The sequence below is a fragment of the Mobula hypostoma genome, chromosome 23 (assembly GCF_963921235.1).
Source record: "Mobula hypostoma chromosome 23, sMobHyp1.1, whole genome shotgun sequence".
NCBI classification, from domain to species: Eukaryota; Metazoa; Chordata; class Chondrichthyes; order Myliobatiformes; family Myliobatidae; genus Mobula; species Mobula hypostoma.
In genome coordinates this window covers 40,837,062-40,859,551 of record NC_086119.1, presented here as the reverse complement: position 1 = coordinate 40,859,551, position 22,490 = coordinate 40,837,062, and the positions used below count along the sequence as shown (strand labels likewise).

Genomic DNA, 22,490 nt, shown 5'->3' with positions numbered 1-22,490 from the left:
ATAGGAACACAGAACACAGACCCTTGGTCTCGAGAGACAGGAATATGGAACACAGAGCCAGGACCCCTCCTTGGGAACAGGACATAGGGTTGGGATTCAAAAACAGAATGCTGAGCACAACGAGACGTTTCTCAACACAAGGTAGCGGCAAACGGCCGGACCTACCTAGCAAAGGTGTGGACACAGAGACAGTTCCAACTCAAGGTAGCAGCAAACGGCCAGACCTACCTAGCGAAGGCGTGGACACAAAGAGATAGTTCCAAACAACGAAAGAAAGTTCCTTATTTAGACACAGCAAGGCTCCTTGAGCAGGCATTTTTAATTTTGTCCAAAGGAGCCTCAGATTCCCAACAACATATCATAATTACTGGATATGGAACCATCATGAAAAGGTTTCAAATTAGAAATGACATCTAATAAGTTCTTATCAGGACGCATAGGAAATGTACGTAATTGAGATCGTAGAAAGTAATTTGTAGATATCAAAAAAGTGGGTTTTTGGTAAGCTATATTTAGCTGACAATTGCTCAAACGAAAAGAGATTTCCTCCAACAAACAGATCTTGGAAGCATTTAATACCTAATCTATCCCATTCTTTAAAAACTACATCCGTCATGGAAGTTTTAAAAAAACAATTAGAAAAGATGGGACAAGAAAGAGAAACTCTCAATAAACCAAAGTATTTTCTAAATTGCAACCAGATCCTCAAAGTATGTTTAACTACCACATTGTCAGTTTAGTTTGTTTAAAGATAAAGGAAGTGAGAATCCAAGAAGAGAAATTTTTTAACAGAGTTAGCTTCTAAAGAGACCCAAACTGGACAGTCCTCACGGTTAATGTAATATGATCAAAACGTAAGATTTCATATATTGACTGCCCAGTGATAAAACCTAAAGTTTGGTGAAGTTAAACCTCCATTCTTTCTAACTTTTTGAAAGTGGACTTTATTTATTTGAGAATGTTTGTTTTTCCATATATAAAAAGATAGGATAGAATCAAGAGAATCAAAAAAGGACTTAGGAATAAAACGGGTAAGGCCTGAAAAAGGTATATACATTTAGGCAGGATATTCATTTTAATAGAACTAATTCGGCCAATCAGCGATAAAGAGAGGGGCGACCAGTGTGATAGCGTCCTTTTCACATAATTCAATAGTGTAAGAAATTTTTCTTTAAATAGGTGTTTGTAATTCTTAGTAATTGTTACACCCAAATAGGTAAATTGATTTCTTACAATTTTAAAAGGAAGGTTAGTATTAATTGACACCAATTTATTCAAGGGGAAAAGTTCACTCTTATGTAAATTCAATTTATATCCTGAAAACTGACTGAAACAGGAGAGTAAAGAAAACATAGGAGGTAATGAAGTCTCAACATTAGAAATAAAAAGCAATAGATCATCAGCATAGAGCGAAACTTTGTGGGTAGTACCTCTCCTTAAAATACCAGTGATATCCCTAGATTCTCGAAAGGCAATAGCTAAGGGTTCTAAGGCCAGATCAAAGAGCAAAGGGCTCAAAGGACAGCCTTGTCTGGTTCCACGTTGGAGTTTAAATGGTTTAGATTCTGAAAATTAGTAAGAACCTGAGCAGAGGGAGATAAATAAAGTAATTTAACCCAATGAATGAAGTTGGACCCAAAGTTAAATTTTTCTAAGGTTTTAAATACAAACCCCATTTCCAGAAAAGTTGGGATATTTTCCAAATTGCAATAAAAACAGAAATCTGTGATATGTTAATTCACCTGAACCTTTATTTAACTGACAAAAGTACAAAGAAAAGATTTTTAATAGTTTTACTGACCAACTTAATTGTATTTTGTAAACATACGCAAATTTAGAATTTGATGGCTGCAACACACTCAACAAAAGTTGGGACAGAGGCATGTTTACACTTGTGTTACATCACCTTTCCTTTTAATAACACTTCTTAATCGTTTTGGAACTGAAGATACTAATTGTAGTAGATTTGCAATTGGAAATTCTTGTCCATTCTTGCTTGATATAAGACTTCAGCTGCTCAACAGTCCGTGGTCTCCGTTGTCTGATTCTCCTCTTCATGATGCGCCAAACATTTTCAATAGGAGATAGATCTGGACTGGCAGCAGGCCAGTCAAGCACACACACTCTGTGTCTACAAAGCCGCGCTGTTGTAGCCCACACAGAATGTGGTCTGGCATTGTCCTGCTGAAGTAAGCATGGACGTCCTGAGAAGAGACGTCGCCTTGATGGCAACATATGTCTCTTTAGAATCCTAATATACGCCTCAGAGTCAATGGTACCTTCACATACATGCAACTCGCCCATGCCGTGGGCACTGATGCACCCCCATACCATCACAGATGCTGGCTTTTGCACCTTTCGCTGATAACAATCTGGATGGTCATTTTCATCTTTGGCACGGAGAACTCGACGCCCATTTTTTCCGAAAACTAGCTGAAATGTGGACTCATCTGACCCAGCACATGGTTCCACATTCTTTCGGTCCATCTGAGATGATCTCAGGCCCAGAGAACTCGCCGATGTTTCTGCATAGAGTTGATGTATGGCTTCCTCCTTGCGTAATACAGTTTCAAGTTGCATTTCTGGATGCAGCGATGGACTGTGTTGAGTGACAATGGTTTTCCGAAGTACTCCCAAGACCAGGTGGCTATAATTGTCACAGTAGCATGACGATTTCTTAGGCAGTGCCGCCTAAGGGCTCAAAGATCACGCGCATTCAACAGTGGTTTCCGACCTTGCCCTTTACGCACTGAGATGTCTCTGAATCTTTTCACAATATTATGTACTGTAGATGTTGAAAGGCCTAAATTCTCTGCAATCTTGCATTGAGAAATGTTCCTTTTGAACCGACTAACAATTCTCTCACGAATTTTGGCACAAAAGGGTGAGCCACGACCCATCCTTGCTTGCAAAGACTGAGCCTTTGATGGACGCTACTTTTATACCCAGTCATGATACCTCACTTGCTACCAATTAGCCTGCTTAATGTAGTCTTCCAAACCAGTGTTACTTGAATATTCTGTGCACCTTTCAATCTTATTTTAACTCTGTCCCAACTTTTGTTGAGTGTGTTGCAGCCATCAAATTCTAAATTTGTGTATATTTACAAAATACAATTAAGTTGGTCAGTAAAACTATTGAAAATCTTTTCTTTGTACTTTTGTCAGTTAAATAAAGGTTCACGTGAATTAACATACCACAGATTTTTGTTTTTATTGCATTTTGGAAAATATCCCAACCTTTCTGAAAATGTGGTTTGTAAATAATTCCACTCAACCCGATCAAAAGCCTTCTCAGCATCTAGGGATATCACGCATTCCGATATCTCCTTAGAAGGAGAATACGTAACATTTAGTAAACGATGAATATTAAAATGAGAATACCGATTTTAATAAATCCAGTCTGGTCATCAGATATAATAGATGGTAAAATATTTTCAAGCCTACGAGCCAAAACTTTGGATAGAATTTTAGTATCAACATTAAGTAAAGAAATTGGTCTATATGAAGAGCATTCAGTTGGGTTCTTATTTTTTTTTAAGAATAAACAAAATAGAAGCTTCATAAAATGATTGTGGCAGCCTACCCAACTTAAAGGAATCCTAGAAGACAGAACATAAATACAGTATAAGCAATGAGGGAAAAGCCTTGTAAAATTCTCCAGAAAATTCATCAGGACCCGGAGACTTCACAGAGTGCAATGAACATACAGCCTCGGCAATTTCTTCATAAGAAATAGGTTGATCCAACCACTTTCGATTATCAGCAGATAGTACAGGGACGTTTAATTGGTCTAAAAAATTATACATTACAGTATTATCTTTAGAAGAGTCAGAACTATAAAGTTTAGAATAAAATTCTCTAAAGGTATCATTTACTTCTAAATGGTCAGTTGTCCTATCACCATTAGCTTTACAAATTTCTTTGATTAGATTAGATTATGAGGACACTCAGTCCTCCTTTATTCTCATTTAGAAATGCATGCATTAAAAAAATGATACGTTCCTCCAGAATGATATCACAAGAAAACACAGGACAAACCAAGACTAAAACTGACAAAACCATTTAATCATAACATATAGTTACAACAGTGCAAAGCAATACCATAATTTGATAAAGAGCATACCACAGACACATTAGAAAAAGTCTCAAAGTCCCTATAGACTCATCATCTCACGCAGGTGGCAGAAGGGAGGAACTCTCCCTGCCATGAACCTCCAAGCGCCGCCAACTTGCCGATGCAGCACCACTGGAAGCACCCGACCACAGCAGACTCTGAGTCCGTCCGAAAACTTCGAGCCTCCGACCAGCCCCTCCGACACAGCCTCTCCGAGCAACAAGCAAAACTGAGGACTCAGGGCCTTCTCCTCCAGAGATTCTGGACCACACAGTAACAGCAGCGGCGAAGCAGGCATTTCAGAAGTTTCACCAGATGTTCCTCTGTGCTTGCACGTCTGACTCCATCAAATCAGGATTGTGCACGGCACCCGACTTGACAAATAACAGTCATCACCACCGGAGTGGCCGCTGCGAGCTGCGTCATGCCGCCATCTTCTCCTCTCCTTTAGTCGCTTAGCTATAAAGGTTTTTAATTGGTTTGCCAATAATTTACCTGTTTTGTCTCCATGAATATAGAATTGACTTTTATCTTTTAGGAGTTAGCTTTCAATTGGATATGTTAAGAGAAGATCATATTTAGTTTTAATTTCAATACGTCTTTCTGGAGCCAAGGCATATTTTTGGTCTAATTGTTTCAACTAATTAGCTAAATCAATTTTCTCTTTATTGACCTTTTTCTTAACACTTGCAGTATAAGAAATAACTTGTCCTCTAATATAGGCCTTAAAATCATCCCATATAATAAGAAGTCTCTTCCAACGTATCCTCTTCAAAAAAAGAATAATTTGTTTCTCCAGAAACTTTAAAAAAATCCTTATCAGATAAAGAAGTTAGATTAAAATGCCAAAATCTATTTATTTGTGGGAGACCAGGGAGATTTAAAGATGAAAACACAGGAGCATGATCTGAAACGGCAACCTCTTTATATTCACAGGGTCGAACTAATGGAATCATTTGGCTATCAATAAAAAAAATCAATCCTGGAATACATATGGTGAACATGAGAAAAAAAATGAGTACTTCCTATCTTCTGGATGTAAAAAACACCAAATATCAACAATACCGCATTTCATTAGAAAGGATTGAATGAATAAAGCTGATTTATTAAGGGTAGCTGGTTTGGAAGATGACCGATCTAAAACTGGGTCTAACCAGCAATTAAAGTCTCCTCCCAACACTAATGAGTAAAGACTGTATTATCTATAAAGTTTGAAACCCACCCCTCCCAGATTTAGCTTTGAGTTGGACACGTGGCCAAGTAATGAAGGTGTTCGTCTAGCGATCTGAAGGTTGCTAGTTCAAGCTTCAGCTGTGGCGGTGTGTTTTTGTCCTTGAGCAAAGCACTTAACCACACATTGTTCTAGTGTCTGTGCGAGGAGTGGCGCCCCAGACTTCCAATCTGCACCTCGTAATGCATAAAAATGCCCGACACAGGCCTCTCATGGTCTGAAACGATGTTCACTCCCCTCCCTTCCTCCCCTCCTAGATTTAGCTTGAAAAGGGGAATGAAAATGTAGCCCTCTCCATCGGCTAAAAAGGCGTGAATTGTCACATTTAGGTACATGAGTTTCTTGTAAAAAGAATAATTGGAACCTTAAGCTTTTTCAATTAGGCAAAAATCTTATTCCATTTCAGAAGGCGATTTAACCCTTTCACATTAAGACTAAGTAAATTAATAGCTTGGTCCATTTTTAATATTATTTAAAAGAAAGGTTAAGATCATGACCATACTGGAATGTATATTAAAACCCAACATGGAACCTTGAGATAGAGTAACCAAGCAACAGATTTGGCTGAGAACCCAATACAGCTTCCAGAAAAAGAACCCTTCCCCCCTCCCTCCTCCCAAAGCCAGAAAGCCGACCAATAAATAGCCGGCAGCTATGAATAATAACATCATCCCCCCCCAAAACAATCCTGCTGATTTAGCTCCAATCTATACCAAGGTTAGCTGCCTTCCAACCTAGACAAAGCAACAGAGAAAAAAAACTTAAACCTCATACCAAGAACACACATAGATTAATTAATTAATTGAAGCCTTATTAATAGAGAAAAAAACTTAAAAATACGTATAATATAAAATATCAAAAAAAATCAAAAATAAAAATATATAAACACTCAAGGTATTAGCTTGTTCAAACCTTATTCTCTTAGTAAAACATTAAAAAGTTCAAAAAGAGAGTTAGCTACAAAGGGTTACCAAGAGTAAGAGAGGAAGTTATTCATGCAAAAGGATATTGAGCAGTTAGTCTTCTGATTCCAAATATTCTTGAGCATCTTCAACCGAACGGAACTACTTCTTCGAGCCATCCCTCAATATAGTTCTGAGCTGTGTGGGATAACAAAGAGAAGGCTTAAAGCTGAGTCGTTATCCACCTTGAATTTCCTGTGACTCCAAAAGAATTTGCTGTTGTTATGGATGCAATTCCCTCTGGTGTAATTATGTTGTTTAGAAATACATAATATTCGGTAGTTGAATTACCCAACTTGGATCCATCCAGTACAGCTGTAGGAAAAATTTGCTTTCCTCCATCTTTAAAAAAAAAATAATAGAGGTATTAGAAGTTTGTTTCAAAAAGACATTACTTCTATTCCTACGGCTGTTAGTTTTTGGAATAGTCGCTTGGGGAATCTGAGGTGGAGGAGTATTTGGGGCTTACTTAATAAATTTTTATTGAGGAATAAAATTAAAGAAATTTCTTTTAAAATTATACATAGATATTATCCAACCAATGTTTATTTGATAAGGTTTAATTCTGATATTGAAACTAACTGTTCTTTTTGTGGTTTATGTCCAGAGGATTTAATTCATCTGTTTTTGAATTGTGAATGTGTTAGAACTTATTGGGTTGATGTTTGTCAATTTATAGATCAATATATTAATGTGGATTTTACTTTTTGTTTTGCAAAGTTTTATTTGGGTTTACTAATAATACCAAATCTCATAGGGATCATTTCTTTATCATAAATCTTTTGTTAATTTACAGCAAATTTTATATCTATAAATGCAAATATAGCAATAAGAAACCTCCATTCATATTTTTTACATTAGACTTGAAACTATACATTAATACTCTGAAAATTTCCCATAACCAGAGAGCTGTAAAGACTGTACAAATTTGTCAATGTTTCGGGTTATTTCTGTAAATGATTTTGTTTTGTGACTCCCTTTAGATATAGCTCCATCTGTCCAGCAGTATTTACAGTGGATTTTCTTTTTTGTTTGTATATTTAAAGTTAATAGTCATATATTTGTTGCTGTTTGTGATTCCCTGGCTTTGTTAGCATATGTTCAGTATTTTTGTTTTTGTTCAATAAAAATTTTCAAAAATCATTTGACATGGCACGTAATGATGATGTCATTTAACATGGCACACAATAATGATGTTATCTGACACAGCACATAATGATATCATTTGACATGGTATATAATGATGATGTCATTTGACATGGCCAATAATGATGATGAACGTAAGTGAACAGGGGGTCAACTGGCACAAAAATGGTTCCTGCTACATCTCCATGGAGACCGGAGCTGCTCCATTCGCTACGCTGTACAAGTGAGCAACACCTCCAGACTGGAAACAATAATCGCTTGGCTTCACATGAACCCCAGGAAGTGCTTGGCACCTCTAGCATTCTGCCAAACAATGCAGCAAGCATTGCAACATGTATCTGTACCGGCTTTCCGTAAATGCCCTGCTTTTGCCGTCCTCATCAGAATCCTCTCGGGCCAAACTGGTGAGTAACCTCCCTCCCCTGTGGAACTCGCACATTAGCCCCTTGTCTATGTGTGTGCGCTTTCTGTGAGCGTACCCACGTGTGATTGTGTATATATAGGAAAATATGTGCACATGTAAATATATGTGTGTGTGTTTGTGATTGTGCGTGTGTGTCTGTGATTGTGCGTGTGTGTCTGTGATTGTGTTTGTGATTGTGTGTGTGTGTGTATCTGTGTGCATGCGTATTTATGAGTGTGTATCTGTGTGTGCGCATATCTGTGTGTGTGCGCACACGTGCGTGATTGTGCATGTGTGTGTGTGTGTGTGTGTGTGTGTGGGTGTGTGTGTTTGTGATTGTGCGCGTGTGCAGGGTTTGACCCACAAAATGGCCTAAATCATAAGGAAATGCATAAATATTGAGAAACTTCCGGGACTGTCAATGAATACAGCCTTTGAAACAAGCAGGAAAAAGCATCTATCAATTAGTTAGTTGATATTCATGTCCATCAGCCTCACTTCCTCAACCAAACACCCAAAGAGTAAAATATTGTCCACTTTGCCACATTTTATAATGCAGATATTAGTGTCTTTCACAAGACTGCTTAGGGAGTCAAGCTGATAGTGGCAGAATTATGTGCCCTGTATGGACAGAGGTCAAGTTAAGTCAGTCGTGTTTACTTGCAAGGGTAATGAGACCAAGGTGAAAGGAAATTCAATCAGCTATTGGTAAAGCCAAGTTGCAAGTGTGACATTGGCTACTTTACCAATACCCTAAACCGGGATAATTTCACCTCTGGAACAGGGAATTTTTCTGGAGAAGATTGGGTTTACCTTGTGCAGTCAGAAAAGATCCATAAGATGTACAGGAACTAAAGAAAAACCATTTCCTGTTTGCAGGTGAGTTTGTACAAAGCAGTTTAATAGTAATGAGAAAGAAATACACGATGCTGGGATGGATTTCTGCCGAATGTTAGACATGATTTCAGTACACCAGAATGTTAATGAGGAATGTAGCACGCTGTAATGTTTCACCGCTAATATAATGGTCTCTCTGTAATGTTTCACTGCTAAGGTAATGGTTTCTCTGTAGCAGCAATGTTTGGATTATGGCTAGAGATAACGGGGGCTTTGGAATGTGCGCTGTACAATGAGAGGCGTGTTGTTCTTTCTTGTGGGTCTGGGAACAGGGATTTTGCTGTCTTTTTTCGGCGAGAGAAGAGGAGAAAATGCACGAGTGGAGAGAGTGGTAGACCGCCAGACAGAATGGACTTAGAGTGAGGGTCCGAGGGTCCGCGACACTCGGGGGAGGTCGATGGGGAACAAATGGATGAAACCGTGAGCTCCAATGTGCACTTTAGATTGTTTTATGTGAATGAGGTCTTTTTCTTTTTTTGATTCTTTACTAACCTATAGTCAAATTAAGAATTATAAAGTTCAATCATTTAATCGCATATTGTGTACTGTTTGTTATTTTGTGGTACTGATTTGTAACAGGGAAACGTCGTGCATCATCCACCCAAACAAGATTTCTCAAGTTTGACCAGGCCGAGGCTGTCTCCCCCTAGATTACGCTGCTAGCCAAACCGAGAGTTACAGGAAGAAATACCCAATGATGGAATGTTAGACAAGATTTCAGTACACTGGACTGTTAACCAAAAGCTTGCAGCTGTACTTCTAAATCATATGGAAATAGGAAATATTGAGACATCTCATTTGCAGGGGCTGTGTCCTGCATTTTGTGTATGTTGTCAATGACACAGCCTTGTGTTAGAGAAGCTGCAGTTCTTCATCGGCCGAGGGATGTGTCAATCAAATTCAGTGTATTTGCACGCAGTTGGGGTCCAGGAGATATTTGTCAGGCTTTCAGGAGCCAGAACGTGCCTCTGACTTACTCACCTCAGGAGGTGAACTCGTTAACAAACATAATTCAGACAACTACAATGGTGAGAAACAGTAAGTTTTCACATTGTTCTCAGCATAGTCCCATAAGAGTCTAGTTGGTAATCTGGTGGTGACCCCTATCCTCTGTCAGGCTGTCAGGATCTTCCCTTGTGGCCTCTGCCCCTCTGGAACTGCCCTGGCCAGTGTGCCAATCTGTTTCCCCAGGTGCAGGCACAGAGTTGGCATTAGTGTGGTCAGGCAAACAGGAGGGGGCTCTCACTATGGGTGTCATGAGAGAACATCCATCCTGGGCATCTCCCAGCAGCCACAAGGCACTGATGTACATGGACAACGCTGTGTCAAGGTTGTAAGTCACTACAGCACAGAAACAGGCCATTTGGTCCATCTAGTCCATGCTGAACTGTTACCCTACCTAGTTCCATTGACCTGCACCTGGACCATAGTTCTCCGTTTCCCTCCCATCCATGTACTTATCCAAACTTCTCTAAAATGTTGCAACCTACAAATGTTGTTTGAACATATATAAAAGGGAGGATTAATAGTGACAATACAATGCTGATTTGAGTATTATCTTTCATTTTCAGAAATTAATTTTGTGTTTGGCAAAGGATTTTATTCAGTAAAGTATAAAGTATAAGTTATGCAATTATTTTCAATTGTTGAAGAGATGTTGAGTAAAGCAGATTGAGCTCGACATTGTGCCCGTGCTTTCTTGTCCCCTGTTCTACGTCTCAGTGAACAAATATAATCCAAGTAACTACACTGAGTTTGATGTTGTGTCCGTGCTTTCTTGTCTTAGCTAACAAATATAATACATTGATGTGTTTTTTGAAACAGAGACTACAAAGGCCCAAGGCTGATTCAAATGAACACACAGACACATTGACACACCACCTCCATTGTCACCTACCCAACCTTCTGCCCCTCCTGAGATAGACTCTGTAAATCTCACATTGGCACTTCAATCACACAAGAAATCATAGAATTGGAGCAGGAGAAAGTCATCACGACCCCAGGGAGCTGCCTAAAGTGAAGTGGATAAAAACTGTGCCCCTTCGAGAAGTACGCAGTAGTAACCTGTACTTGCGAGAGCCATTCCTATTTCTGTGATATGTTTCATGGCAGGTTGCCACAGACAGGTCACTGACCCTCGTTATATAAAACCCATCTTGCCAGACACGTCAAGAAACCAAATGAATTTAGCAACAGTTATGTGTAGAGTCTTGTATCAAAGACTAATCTGTGCTCCAAGCAGCAGACTAACATAGCTGAAATTTCCAATAACACTTTGATTTATTATTACTGACAAGGGTCAACAAATGCAAATATTTTAGGAACTTACATTTACTTGCTGTGGATTCCCTTTGAACATAATTCCAACAACGCTATAAAGTTCTCATAACCAGGCTCGTGATCTTTGAATTAACATGCTTACATAAACGTAACGATGGTCTTCATTGTCCCCACCACAAACAATCAAACATCAGAAGATTCACATGGAACTGGCCTTGCTTCACAACTTGCTCGATGGGAAATGTCCGCCACCCATAACTGCTTGTTGGGAGATGACTCAGAGGAGCTTGAGAGCGATGCACTTTTAGCATGTTGTTCCAGAGCTACAACGGTCTCTTTCCATAGAAGTTATGTTGCAAACTAGACATATTTTAACATGAGATACAGGATCAGAATTAGGCTTTTCAGCCCATCAAGTCTGCTCTCCTTTCAACATGGCTGATTCATCTTCCCTGTCAACCCCACTCTCCTGCCTTCTCCCCGTAACCTTTGCTGTCCTTACTATTCAAGAACCTATCAACTTCCGCTTTAAATGTTCCCAGTGACTCACCTCCACAGCCATCTGTGGCAACTAGCTCAACAGATTCACCATCCTCCAGCTAAAGAATCTCTGTGTTAAAGGGATGTCTGACTATTCTGAGGCTGTGCCCTATGCTGCTAGTCTCCCCTACTACTGGACACATCCTTTCCATATCCACTCTACCTCAGCCTTGCAATATTAGGTAGATTTCAATGAAATCCCCTGCATTCTCCTAAACTCCAGCGAGTGCAGACTCAGATCCATCAAACACTCCTCATATAGTAACTCTTTCATTCCTGGGATCATTCTTGTAAATCTCCTCTGGACCCTCTCCAACGCCAGCACAACCTTACCCAGATATGGGGCCCGAAACTGTTCACAACTCTCCAAATATAGTCTGATCAATGTCCAATAACGTCTCAGCATAATGTCTTGCTTTTATATTCTAGTCCTCTCGAAATGAATGCAAACATTTCATTTGCTTTCCATAGTACTGACCCAACGTGCAAGTTAAAGTTTAGGGGACCCTACACTAAGACTCCCAAGTCTCTTTGTAGCTCTGAATTCTGAATTCGCTCTCCATTTAGAAAGTAGTCTCTGCCTTTATTCCTTCTTCCGAAGTACACATCCACATGCTTTTCTACACCGTTTACATCTCCAAATTTTTCCCCACTCTCCCAATCTGTCCAAGCCCCTCTGCAGATTCCCTGCTTCCCCAGCACGACTTGCCCCTTCATCTATCCTTGTATCATCTACAAACTTTGCCACAAAGCCATCAGTTCCATCATCCAGATCATTATATATAACATGAGAAATAGCAGACCCAACACCGACACCTGCAGGACCGGTGACCCCTGTTTCCATCCAGGGGGTCAGTGTGGACATGGTGGAGGATTACAAATACCTGGGGATATGAATTGACAATAAACTGGACTGGTCAAAGAACACTGAGGCTGTCTACAAGAAGGGACAGAGCCGTCTCTATTTCCTGAGGAGACTGAGGTCCTTTAACATCTGCCGGATGATGCTGAGGATGTTCTACGAGTCTGTGGTGGCCAGCGCTATCATGTTTGCTGCTGTGTGCTGGGACAGCAGGCTGAGGGTAGCAGACACCAACAGAATCAACAAGCTCATTCGTAAGGCCAGTGATGTTGTGGGGATGGAACTGGACTCTCTGACGGTGGTGTCTGAAAAGAGGATGCTGTCCAAGTTGCATGCCATCTTGGACAATGTCTCCCATCCACTACATAATGTACTGGGTGGGCACAGGAGTACATTCAGCCAGAGACTCATTCCACTGAGATGCAACACAGAGCGTCATAGGAAGTCATTCCTGCCTGTGGCCATCAAACATTACAACTCCTCCCTTGGAGGGTCAGACACCCTGAGCCAATAGGCTGGTCCTGGACTTATTTCATAATTTACTGGCATAATTTACATATTACTATTTAAATATTTATGGTTCTATTACTATTTATTATTTATGGTGCAACTGTAATGAAAACCAATTTCCCCCAGGATCAATAAAGTATGACCATGACTATGACACCACAAGTCACCAGCAGCCAATCAGAAAAAGGCCCCCCTTTATACCCATTCTTCGCTTTCTGTCAGTCAGCTAATCTCCCGTCCACGCATGTATCTTTCCTGTATTACCATGGGTTCTTATCTTGTTTAGCAGCTTCATGTGCGGCACCTTCTCAAAGACCATCTGAAAGTCCAAGTAAGCAACATCCACTGACTCTCCTTTGTCTATGCTGCCAGTCATTTCCTCAGAGTTCCAACAGACTAGTCAGGCAAGATTTCCCCTAAAGGAAACTACACTCACCTCTGCGCACAACTCTCTGAAATTTCTGTCATGCTGCTGCTGTCCTTTGTGAAGACTGACACAAAATACTACGTTCGTCTGTCATTTCTTTGTTCCCCATTACTACCTCTTCAGCGTCATTTTCCAGAAATTCAATGGCCACTCTTGCCTCTCCTTTGCTCTTTATATACCTAAAAATACTTTTGACATTCTCTTTTACATAATTGGCTAGTTTACCTGCATATTTCATCTTTTCTCTCCTTATTGGTTTTTAGCGGCCCTCTGTTGGTTTTCGAAGGCTTCCCAATCCTGTAGCTTCCCACTAGTTATTGCTATATTGTGGGTCTTCTCCTTTGTTTGTGTGCTGCCTTTGATCTTCTTTGTCAACCACAGTTGCCTCATCCTCCTTTTAGAATGCTTCCTCTTCTTTGGGATGAAATGAGTGAGTGAGTGAGTGAGTGAGTGAGTGAGTGAGTGTGTGTGTGTGTGTGTGTGTGTGTGTGTGTGTGTGTGTGTGTGTGAGTGAGAGAGAGAGAGAGAGAGTGAGAGAGTGGGGGGAGGGGGAGAGGGAGAGAGAGAGAGAGAGAGAGAAAGAAAGAGAGAAAGAAAGAAAGAAAAACTTTCCTCTCTGAAGACACCGGTTGATTAACAAAGGGATGTGATGTGATGATCAACCAGATGCTGCACATTGATGAACAAACCTGACATTTAGTGACTCAGGGCTGTAAAGTGAAAGTTCATTGGGTACAAGAGCATTGTACTTTGGGGAAGACTGCAACTCTGGCAGATCACCAGCCTTGTCCCAATCAAGTTCTCGCTAATGTATTTGCAATCTTCCTCTCGGTGAGCTGAGAGCATCAGTGACGTTCCTGATGTAACAGACTGTGAGACGTGTCTGAGATCTACAGCAACAGCCTGGAGTGATCCTGTGCCTGGGAAATTAAGAGTGACCACGGCCCTGGCCCTGACCTTGACTGGCTGTGAGGACAGTCTAACCAACATCAAAGGTTTCAGGAAGGTCCGAGATCCCAGTGAGGCTTTCCTTTGTTCAGAGTCATTACTGCTCAGAGAAGTCTAACTATGAGTGCAGTCCCTGGAAAACTTGGGTGAGTAGGATCACAATGATCAGTTCGTCTGTCCTTCCTGCCGTCAGCCACCTTGGCCATCTGTTGTGTTTTCAAAGCACGGGCACCATTTACACGTTACCCATCCAGAGGAGCAGTAACTCCTGACAAAGACTCACTGGAAGTTTCTCCTGCAGAAACATTGTGGGGAGAAAGGAAGACTCATTCGGAAGCATGCACAGTGAGTGGAGTAAGTGGCAGTTTGAGTGTGATTGGCATCGGAGACAGCGGAGGAGCATTGTAAAAGCTGCTCGGTCTCTGTCTAAACAAGGACTGATAGATTTGTACCAATAAGTATGAAAACGAAGCTGGAATAGTGCAGAGTATTACATTATTGTTTATAGATTCTGGGCAAGTTTCAGTTCAGTACTAATAACTTCACTGATAATAATAATCCTGCTGGAAACCTCCAAAGCAACCTCAGTTCCCCGAGAGCAACAACGTTGTTCTACTCACATTAAATATTTTCAAAAGTACATTATTTATGATCAAACTATGCATACATTATACATTGAGATTCGTCTCCTTACAGGCAGCCCCAAAACAAAGAAACACAAAGCAACCCAGTAAAAAAGTGGTACAAACACCCACAGTTCAAAGATAAATAAAACAAAGCAAGCAAACAATAAACTCAAGCGAACAGCATTCTGAACTGAGGTCCACAGAGAGTGAGAGACCCACAGTTCAGCGCAGAGCTGAGTGACACAGAGAGTGTGAGACCCACAGTTCAGCACAGAGCTGAGTGACACAGAGTGTGAGACCCACAGTTTACCGCAGAGCTGAGTGACACAGAGAGTGTGAGACCCACAGTTCACCGCAGAGCTGAGTGACACAGAGTGTGAGACCCACAGTTCACCGCAGAGCTCAGTAAGCGACACAGGGTGTGTGAGACCCACAGTTCACCGCAGAGCTGAGTGACACAGAGTGTGAGACCCACGGTTCACCTACTCGACTAAAGTTATCCCTCTGAAACCTCCTATTTTCCCAGGACTCCTGTAACGCTCCTTTAGAGGGTGAGAATCATTGTGCCCCTGCAAATTAGCCCAGTAGTTTGCCATCAACTGCATGCTTCTCAGCTCCAAAGGCATTACTCCCACTTCTACCTGGAGGGCTGACTCTGGTGATGTTTTAAAAGCCCCACTGCACACTCTTAAAGATCTGAGCCTGAATCACATCCAGTTTCCTTATAAGAGACCTAGCTGCTGATCCATATGCTATATTTCCATAGTCCAACACAGAACTTACTAAAGCCACATATATTCTCTTCAACGCTGAACAACTTGCTCTCCATTCCCTACCAGTCAAACATCTCATCACATTTATCTGTTATGTTATGAATATTATCTGTTCCTTCTCTCCCTTTTAACACACCTGGGTGTTGACTGATTGTTCTTTCCCTTCTCCTTCTTCAGACAAATTTTCTGAACTGTGTATCTGTACAAACGACTTGGCCATGATCTCAGCCTTATCCCTACTGGAGACTGCTGTTTCCTCCTCAGATATCATTACTGGATATTCCCATTCCCTTCTATCTCCCCCCATCCTCTTAATCATTCCCCATACCTCTCCCACCGGTGTTGTTCTTCCTATTCTGTTGCAAAAGCTCCTCCAACTTGCCCTTTTAGCTTGACGTATAGTTCTTCTCACCACTGCCTGTGCCTTCTTATATTGAATCAAATGCTGCATGTTATAGGTTCTTTTAACTAGCCTGAATGCTCTATTTGTTTTTTTACAGCCTGACAACATTCCTCTGTCCACCATGGTACCAGTTTTCTATTCATCCTATTTTTACTCCTGGGTATAGATCCTTCTGCTGCCATAATAATTGCTGAAGTCACCTGACTGTTTAATTCATCTATATTTCCAGAAATGTCAATCTTTGTCAATGCCTCTTCACTCAACTTCTGGAACTTACCCCAATCTTTTTTTCCAAACACCCACTTTGGGATTCCACCACTTGATCTTACTTCAACTCTTTCACCCACTGAACATAAAACTGGGTAGTGACCACTGCCTACTTTCTTTTATAAAGTGCTTGAGTTCCTGGCTATTGGTCAGTAAGCTCCTTGCATTCCATTGGAAAGGAATCACCATAATTGATGTTAACCAACTCATGACACTTCCTGGCTTGACACGTGTCCCTGAGCCTTCTCATTAAACCGAATTATGACAACACCTTCTTTCTGAACTTGTTCATCTTCCTCACTTTCAGAGCTCGCTCTACTGTCATTTCTTATTCTTTTATTCCCCTTGTCTCGGTTTTCATTATTCTGTCCCCTATCTCCTCATTCCCATTATTTCTGTCTTCACAATAATCCATTTCTCCCCAGCTGCCTAGCTCTGAACCCAAATCCTTATCCCGCTCCTTCCCCACTCTCTTTCCCTCAATCCCCTCACCTTGTCCACCATCACCGGACCCACACGACCCACCCCAGCAATTCCCGCTCCTTCCCACACTCTTTCCCTCAACAAGTTCCAAACCACATTCACACATGCACCCACTCTAAAATCAGCCGTACTCCAGCCTCTCGCCAGCCCAGCCGACCCGAAACACTCGGCGCCCCCCCCCCCCGTTACCTCCCTGAGGACGGGCCGCAGCCTCGGCCACGACCCGCTGACCCCGGGGTCACAGGTCAGACCCGTTTAATGGCTTTTACAGTTCAGTTTAGTGGCTTCGCTCCGTCACTGATCATCATGTTACAGTTCTCACCGTGTTGTGTTCATAATAACGCGTTTCATTTGTATTTTAAACCACATCCAGAATGACCGGCCCCGCGGCAGGTGGTCCCGTGGACGGAGGGTGAGGGGTCAGTCTGTGAGGGGAAGGAGTTTCTGTTTCCCCGAGTCGGTTCTGGGCGGGAGAGGCTGGAGGGGCCGAGCCGGGAGAGCATCTGCACGTCGTGTCGGAGCCGCTGGAGAGACTCCGGGTGGGTGGAAGCAGACAGCCCGCATGGTCGGTGAGAAAGGGCCGTCACTCGCCCCTCACTCACATAAACTCACCCCGTGTCCCTCCGTCACTCACACAAACTCGCCCCGTATCCCTCTGTCACTCACCCCGTGTCCCTCCGTTACTCACTCAAACTCACCCCGTGTCCCTCCGTCACTCACACAAACTCTCCCCGCTCCGTCACTCACACAAACTCTCCCCGTGTCCCTCCGTCACTCACACAAACTCTCCCCGTGTCCCTCCGTCACTCACACAAACTCTCCCCGTATCCCTCTGTCACTCACCCCGTGTCCCTCCGTCACTCACATAAACTCGCCCCGCGTCCCTCCGTCACTCACGCAAACTCGCCCCGCGCCCCTCCGTCACTCACATAAACTCGCCCCGCGCCCCACCGTCACTCACGCAAACTCGCCTCGCGCCCCTCCGTCACTCGCGCAAACTCACCCCGCGTCCCTCCGTCACTCACATAAACTCACCCCGCGTCCCTCCGTCACTCACACAAACTCACCCCGCTCCGTCACTCACACAAACTCTCCCCGTGTCCCTCCGTCACTCACACAAACTCTCCCCGTGTCCCTCCGTCACTCACACAAACTCTCCCCGTATCCCTCTGTCACTCACCCCGTGTCCCTCCGTCACTCACATAAACTCGCCCCGCGTCCCTCCGTCACTCACGCAAACTCGCCCCGCGTCCCTCCGTCACTCACGCAAACTCGCCCCGCGCCCCTCCGTCACTCACATAAACTCGCCCCGCGCCCCACCGTCACTCACGCAAACTCGCCTCGCGCCCCTCCGTCACTCGCGCAAACTCACCCCGCGTCCCTCCGTCACTCACATAAACTCACCCCGCGTCCCTCCGTCACTCACACAAACTCACCCCGCTCCGTCACTCACACAAACTCTCCCCGTGTCCCTCCGTCACTCACACAAACTCTCCCCGTGTCCCTCCGTCACTCACACAAACTCTCCCCGTATCCCTCTGTCACTCACCCCGTGTCCCTCCGTCACTCACATAAACTCGCCCCGCGTCCCTCCGTCACTCACGCAAACTCGCCCCGCGTCCCTCCGTCACTCACATAAACTCGCCCCGCGCCCCACCGTCACTCACGCAAACTCGCCTCGCGCCCCTCCGTCACTCGCGCAAACTCACCCCGCGTCCCTCCGTCACTCACATAAACTCACCCCGCGTCCCTCCGTCACTCACACAAACTCACCCCGCGTCCCTCCGTCACTCACATAAACTCACCCCGCGTCCCTCCGTCACTCACACAAACTCACCCCACGTCCCTTTGTCACTCGCATAAACTCACCCCGCACCCCTCTGTCACTCACATAAACTCGCCCTGCGTCCCTCTGTCACTCACACAAACTCACCCCGTATCCCTCTGGCCACTCGCTCCTCACTCACGTAAACTGACGAGCAAAGGTCCAGCGAGAGCCCGTGAAACTAAAGCCTCCTTACAAACATTGTGGTCGGTGGTGAGAGGTGTGAGGGGCTGGGGAGAAGGGTCTGGGAACTGTCTTCTGCCGTCGTGTACTGACAGTTGTGTGCTCACGTTGAGAGAAAGGGGAGCAATCTGTTTCATGTTCCGTGCTCAGCAAAACTATCATTCTGTCATGGTTTAGCAAAGCCTCTTGTTCAGAAGAATGATTTTCTGTGCAACATCGTCTGTGGTCTATTGTTAGTCATACTCATTGTACTGGGTCTTTAATCAGTAATCTGGAGGTGAAACTAACACGGATGAAAATGGTAATTTAATGAATGAATACCCCCCCCCGCCCCATCAGACAGGTGTAACTGTCTAGACACACCAGTTTGATGTGAGACCTGTTTGATAGAAGAGATGGAAAGGATCTCTCAGAGCATCTGCTTCTGCCTCCATTTCTTCTCTCTGATTTTGTCTCAATTAATGTAAAAAAATCGATCTGACTGAGTCTTACAATTCTCCACAGTTTGGTGTGAAAGATTTCCCTGAGTCTGTGTGAGAGACAGGAATGTGGGACTCCTTCAGCGTCTGGGTGAAGTTAGTCTGGTGACAGTAACTGGGGTAATATCTCATGCCTCACATCGTAGGTTGTGTTTTTTAAAGGACATTTTGTGTTCAATATAAACATTCTGGCCTCTTCTTAAATCTAGATTACCTGCCAGAAGCACATTTTGGGGGAGATTTTATGTTGGGATTCCTGCTTTGGGCACATAGCAACAATTCTGACATGCACATTCCATCCAGATGGTGCCTAATCATCCTTGGGTCCCCCAACCTGTCCAATCACTGCCCCATCTTGGTTTGACAGAACCATTTCCTGGATTGAGACCGAAAGAGAAAGGAGCAGGAGCAGACCATTCGGCCCATCGAGTCTGCTACACCATTCAATCATGGGCTGATCTAAGTCTTCCATTCATCCCCATTCCCTGTCTTCTCCCCATACCCTCTGTTGCCCTGGCTAATCAAGAACCTATCTATCTCTACCTTAAATACACCCAATTGCTTGGCCTCCACAGCCTCTCATGGCAGCAAATTCCACATATTTACCACCCTCTGACTAAAGTAATTTCTCTGCATCTCTGTTCCAAATGGACGTCTTCAATCATGAAGTTGTGCCTTCTTGCCCTAGACTCCCCTACCATGGGAAATAATTTTGTCATATCTAATCTGTTCAGGCCTTTTAACATTCCGTATGTTTCTATGAGATCTCCCCCTCATTCTCCTGAACTGCAGGGAATACAGCCCAAGAGCTGCCAGACATTCCTCATACGGAAACCCTTTCATTCCTGGAATCATTCTCGTGAATTTTCTCTGAACCTTCTCCAATGTCGGTATACCCTTTCTAAAATAAAGAGCTCAAAACTGCACATAATTCTCCAAGTGTGGTCTCATGAGTGCCTTATAGTGCCTCACCATCACATCCCTGCTCCTATGTTCTATACCCCTGGAAATGAATGCCAACAACACATTCACCTTCTTCACCACCAACTCAACCTGGAGGTTAACCTTAAGGGTATCCTGCACGAGGACTCCCAAGTCCCATTGCATCTCAGAACTTTGAATTCTCTCCCCATTTAAATAATAGTCTGCTCGTTTATTTCTTCCACCAAAGTGCATGACCTATGACCTTACACTTTCCAACATTGTATTTCATTTGCCACTTCTTTGCCCATTCCCCTAAAAAAGTCTCTCTGCAGGCTCTCTCTTTCCTCAACACTACCCACTCCTCCACCTATCTTTGTATCGTTGGCAAATTTAGCCACAAATCCCTTAATACCATAGTTCAAATCATTGACATACATCGTAAAAAGTAACGGTCCCAACACTGATCCCTGTGGAACTTCACTGGTAACCGGCAGCCAGCCAGAATAAGATCCCTTTATTCCTACTCACTGTTTTCTGCCGATCAGCCAATGCTCCACCCATGCTAGTAGCTTCCCTGTAATTCCATGGGCTATTATCTTGGTAAGTAGCCTCATGTGCAGCACCTTGTCAAAGGCTTTCTGAAAATCCAAGTACACCACATCTACTGCATCTCCTTTGTCTACCCTGCTTGTAATTTCCTCTAAAAATTGCAGTAGGTTAGTCAGGCGCAATTTTCCTTTCAAGGAACCATGCGTGCTTTGGCCTATCTTGTCATGTGCCTCCAGGTACTTTGTAATCTTATCCCTAACAATCGATTCCAACAACTTCCCAACCACTGATATCAGGCGAACAGGTCTACAGTTTCCTTTCTGCTGCCTCCCACCCTTCTTAAGGAGCGGAGTAACATTTGCAATTTTCCAGTCATCCAGTACAATGCCAGAATCGATTCTTGACAGATCATTGTTAATGCCTCCACAATCTCTCCAGCTACTTCCTTCAGAACCCGAGGGTGCATTCCATCAGGTCCAGGAGATTTATCCACCCTCAGACCATTGAGCTTCCTGAGCACCTTCTCAGTCGTAATTTCCACTGCACGTACTTCACTTCCCCGACACTCTTGAATGTCAGGTATACTACAGATGTCTTCCACTGTGAAGACTGATGCAAAATACGCATTCAGTTCCTCTGCCATCTCTTCGTCCCTCATTACAATATCTCCAGCGTCATTTTCCATTGGTCCTATATCTACCCTTGACTCTCTTTTACCCTTTATATAGTTAAAAAAGCTCTTGGTATCTTCTTTGATATTAGTCACCAGCTTCCTTTCATAACTCATCTTTTTCTCCCTAATGATCTTCTTAGTTTCCTGCTGCAAGTTTTTAAAAGCTTCCCAATCCTCTATCTTCCCACTAGCTTTGGCTTCCTTTGTATGCCCTCTCTTGCTTTTACTCTGGCTCTGACTTCACTTGTCAGCAACGGTAGTGTCTTTCTTCCATTTGAAAATTTCTTCTTATTTGGAATATATCTGTCTTGCACTTCCGTCGTTTTTTGCAGAAACTCCATCCATTGCTGCTCTGCTGTCCTTCCTGCTAGTGTCCCTCTCCAATCAACTTTGGCCAGTTCCCCTCTCATGCCATTGTAGTTTCCTTTATTCCACCGAAATATAGACATATTGGATTTTAATTTCTCCTTCTCAAATTTCAAAGTGAACTCGATCATATTGTGATCACTGTTCCCTAAGGGTTCCTTAACCTTAAGCTCTCTTATCACCTCTGAATCATTGTACAACACCCAACCCTAGTGGGCTGAACAACAAGCTGTTGTAAAAAGCCACCCCTTAGACTTTCTACAAATTCTCTCTTGAGGTCCATTACTGACCTGGTTATCCCAATCTACTTGCATGTTAAAATCCCCAACGATTATCAAGACATTGCCCTTCTGACACACCTTTTCGATCTCCTGCTGTAATTTGTAATCCATATCCCAGCTACTGTTTGGAGGCCTGTGTACAACTGCCATTAGGGTCCTTTTACTGTTGCCATTTCTTAACTCAACCCATAGAGACTCTACACCTTCTGATCCTATGTCACCACTTTCTAATGATTTAATACTATTTCTCATACACAGATCCACACCACCCCTCTGCCTACTAACTTATCTTTCCGATACACCGTATATCCTTGGACTTTCAACTCCCAATGGCAG

The 22,490-nt window shown here is 43.0% G+C and overlaps 1 protein-coding gene across 3 annotated transcripts in view; it reads left to right on the top strand.

Annotated features, from left to right (window-relative positions):
• The first annotated feature begins 7,756 nt into the window (after positions 1-7,756).
• Positions 7,757-22,490, top strand: part of fkbp6 (FKBP prolyl isomerase 6) — a 95,158-nt gene continuing 80,424 nt past the window's right edge. Inside the window, exon 1 of one of the 3 annotated variants that reach the window (XM_063031115.1) lies at positions 7,757-7,859. In XM_063031115.1, coding sequence (XP_062887185.1) covers positions 7,769-7,859 — 91 coding nt within the window. In that variant the 5' untranslated portion in view covers positions 7,757-7,768. Of the gene's footprint in view, positions 7,860-17,296; positions 17,444-22,490 lie in introns of those variants that run through there. The other 2 variants (XM_063031117.1, XM_063031116.1) reach the window with 2 other exon arrangements.